Source organism: Zingiber officinale, chromosome 1B (genome assembly GCF_018446385.1).
Source record: "Zingiber officinale cultivar Zhangliang chromosome 1B, Zo_v1.1, whole genome shotgun sequence".
Lineage (NCBI taxonomy): Eukaryota > Viridiplantae > Streptophyta > Magnoliopsida > Zingiberales > Zingiberaceae > Zingiber > Zingiber officinale.
Window position 1 is genome coordinate 30,325,609 of NC_055986.1, and position 3,125 is coordinate 30,328,733.

Sequence of the window (3,125 nt, forward strand, 5' to 3'; positions counted from 1 at the left end):
ATGGAGGAGGAGGAGGAAGAGGAGGAGGAGGAGAGGGGTTCCGCTGCGGTGCCACTGCAGCTTAAGCTCCTTCCTCTCTTGCCTCATTCCGCGCAGCCTTCGTTTTCCCAGCTGCGGTTCCCATGGGCGTCCGAGGTCGGTAAGGGATCTGTCGGAGTTTCAGAAATTTTTAGGGGTTGGACGATTTGGGGATGGTTTCTGCTTGTTGTCTTCTCGATCGTTTTCCGAACGAGGGTTTTGAGATCTGAGATATCTTTGTCTATCAACATCTCTACTGCGAGAAATGGTGATGGATACTCGACTCGTGTTTTTTTGTGCCGCAGGGAATGTGGAACTGTCTATGTGAGGCTTCGATGTGAACCGGGCGCCGTCTGCCGGGGAAGCCGAGGAGGTTGCGGCGGCGGCGTCGTCGTCGCCCAACAGCACTGTCTCTTCTTTCCAGATGGAGTTTTCCGCTGGGGGAGGCGAGGGCGGAGCGCTGCCGGTGGAAAGGGCCTGTTCGAGAGCGGTGTGTTCTTTTTCCTTCCATTTTCTTAAAAGTTTGTTGCTTCGCGTCTAAAGCCGTGTGTTCAGATGGGGACGTTGTCGACTTAGTGGGTACTTTGTAGAGACGCTTGTGGTGGGGGACAAGCTAGGCGTACTTCCGCACACTATCCGGGTCTCCCTCGAGGGGGAGCTCTTCGCAGTCGACGCCACAAATAACAATATAGTTCGGATCACTCCGCCTCTCTCCCAGTGTAATTCCCCCGTTCCCTTCACTTCCTAGTTTTTCTATTGCGATCTACCATAAGAGATTGGAAGTTGTATCAGGTATATGCCATCATTTTCCCTTATAGCTTTTTGTGTCTATTTGGAGATCTTCACTTTATAAAGTTTTGCGAGCTGGTTTCGACAAAAATCGCGTTGCAGATAGCAGAGCAAGATTTGGTTGCCGGGTCATTTAAGGGATTCTCTGGACATGTAGAGATGGTAAACCTGCAGATGCTCGTTTCTATCGTCCAAAAGGTGCCGCTATGGATGACAAAGGGAATGTGTATGTTGCTGATATCTCCAATATGGCTATTCGAAAGATAACTGAATCAGGTACAACACTTGAGCAAATTCCTGTATTTAGATTCAAAGAAATGTAAAATTAAAGACCACAATTCTGCAATTGAGTCAAAAAGTCTATTTTTTACTTGTGATGGCTTCTTCAGGTGTGACTACTATTGCTGGAGGAAAATCAAATATAGCAGGTTATAGAGATGGCCCGAGTGAGGATGCTAAGTTTTCTAATGACTTTGATGTGATATATGTTGGAAGAACTTGTTCTCTTCTAGTCGTGGACAGGGGTAATGCTGCTCTTCGCCAAATTTCTCTTCAGCAAGAGGACTGCCAATACCAGTATACTTCAGTATCAACATCAGGTTACCTGAAGCTTCCCAGTGATGTTCTTTGTAATTCTTTTTGTACACAACAAACATGGAACTATAACATATTACAACCTTACAATATGGCACCATCGGTCCAATATTTTCTGTTATCTTACATATCTTATATGGTTGCATCTACATATGTAGAAGACCAGGAAGAAAAAAGTTGACAACAGACAAGAGAAGTCACCAGCAGCCGATACTTCGCTGCAGCATCGGTGCACGGCTGCCAACAGTGACTGCTGCGACACCGTGAGGAACATCCGGGGCACAAACCCCGTCTGCCTCTGCTACGCCGTACAGCAGACGCACAACTGCTCCTCCCCCTGGAGCGCCTTAGGGCTCAAGGTCGAACGCCTGCTCATGCTGCCCGGTGCTTGCAACCTCGACAACTCCAACGCTAGCAATTGTAACGGTAGCTGTTATTTGTTTCCTTCTTTTTATTTTTATTTTAAAAAAATATTTTAAAATATTGAAATGTTCTTGCTGCTGCATTTGGCAGCCAGAGATCCTATTGAAGGGTATGATTATCTCTCTAGTCTAATCAGTTTCTTCACTAAATTTAGGAACTACTGTGTTTCTTCTTCTGCTAGTGAAGAGAAACATCTTGAGGAAGAAAGAGCTGAAAAGGATAAGAAACGGAGAGTTGAAGCTTTGTCGGTTTTTTCTGAGATGATAGAAACTGATCACATGATGGATTCTTACTGGTCTGACTTGATATCTCATAACCGCCCTACTAAAATCGAAGTCGAAGTTCATGCTCCGGCTCAAAGGAAAAAGAGGAAAACTTCAAGACAAACATCTGCTCTGATTTCTGTTCCTGTTGTACAAGCCACAGAACATATTCAAATTGGAATAGCTTGTCCCACTATGAAGCAAGTGCTATCCTCAGATAGGCCCATAATCAGTGTCAATGCAAAGATAGTCGATAGGTGTATGCCTACAGCTTTGGTTTTGAATTTCAATAAATCCAGTCCTCTTCCTTCTGAAGTTGATCTGATTAGGATTTTCTGTCGCTATGGGCCCATAGTGGAAGTAGCAACAGAAGTTCAACAGGAGAGCAACAGCGTCAAACTAATTTTTAAGCGGCTTACTGATGCCGAGATGGCTTTTAGTAGTGCCAGAAAATATGGATGGTTTGGGCCATCACTTCTCAGTTATCATCTCAGATATCTATCGTCAACACCAGATACTTTTGCTGACATCCAACAATCAGACAATTATGCTGCACTACCAGAACATAGCAACTTGGAAACTCCAGGTAATATCTGTTTAATTATGTCTAATGTTTTTCTAGAAGCCAATGTTTTAAGATACAAACAATATAGCACTCATCAAAAGCAGCAACATAAACATTCTTCATTCATTGCCAGGGAATGATTCTGAACAGTTGCATTCTTGCTTATGAGATTTGGAAGATGGCATCAGAGGTAGTACAATAAATAGTATATCTCTTCATTTGCTTGTTAACTATGAACATTTTCTTTGTTCTTCTATGCTTCCTTCACTATTATATTCGTTATCTTCCACAGCAGCCTTTAAAAACTCAGTATTCTATTTTATTTGATACATGCACACATTTGTTTTAGTTATTTGACATATGGTGAATTTATGTGTTTTTACAGTTTACAAGTACTCCAGAGTTGAAATTGATGAAGTGTGGTTCGAGTGGGCTGAATGCATGCTAGATTACATTTGAGACAGTTGTACCTT

The 3,125-nt window shown here is 43.1% G+C and overlaps 2 protein-coding genes across 8 annotated transcripts; both read left to right on the forward strand.

Annotated features, from left to right (window-relative positions):
• Window positions 1-457: 457 nt before the first annotated feature.
• LOC122054377 lies at window positions 458-1,629 on the forward strand. 6 transcript variants are annotated; one of them, XM_042616066.1, is made up of 4 exons: window positions 458-508; window positions 574-737; window positions 910-1,083; window positions 1,197-1,622. In XM_042616066.1, exons 3-4 carry the CDS (start codon window positions 1,014-1,016, stop codon window positions 1,580-1,582), a joined length of 456 nt encoding a protein of 151 aa, XP_042472000.1. In that variant the 5' UTR covers window positions 458-508; window positions 574-737; window positions 910-1,013; the 3' UTR covers window positions 1,583-1,622. The 6 variants fall into 6 exon arrangements, with proteins under 6 accessions (XP_042472000.1, XP_042472001.1, XP_042472002.1 ...); XM_042616067.1 differs by having other exon boundaries at window positions 595-737; XM_042616068.1 differs by having other exon boundaries at window positions 459-508; window positions 609-737.
• A 24-nt stretch (window positions 1,630-1,653) lies between these two features.
• Window positions 1,654-2,921, forward strand: LOC122054444. Of its 2 annotated transcripts, XM_042616073.1 has the most exons (3): window positions 1,654-1,827; window positions 1,979-2,673; window positions 2,786-2,921. In XM_042616073.1, exons 2-3 carry the CDS (start codon window positions 2,085-2,087, stop codon window positions 2,818-2,820), a joined length of 624 nt encoding a protein of 207 aa, XP_042472007.1. In that variant the 5' UTR covers window positions 1,654-1,827; window positions 1,979-2,084; the 3' UTR covers window positions 2,821-2,921. The 2 variants fall into 2 exon arrangements, with proteins under 2 accessions (XP_042472007.1, XP_042472006.1); XM_042616072.1 differs by lacking the exon at window positions 1,654-1,827 and having other exon boundaries at window positions 1,866-2,673.
• Window positions 2,922-3,125: the final 204 nt, after the last annotated feature.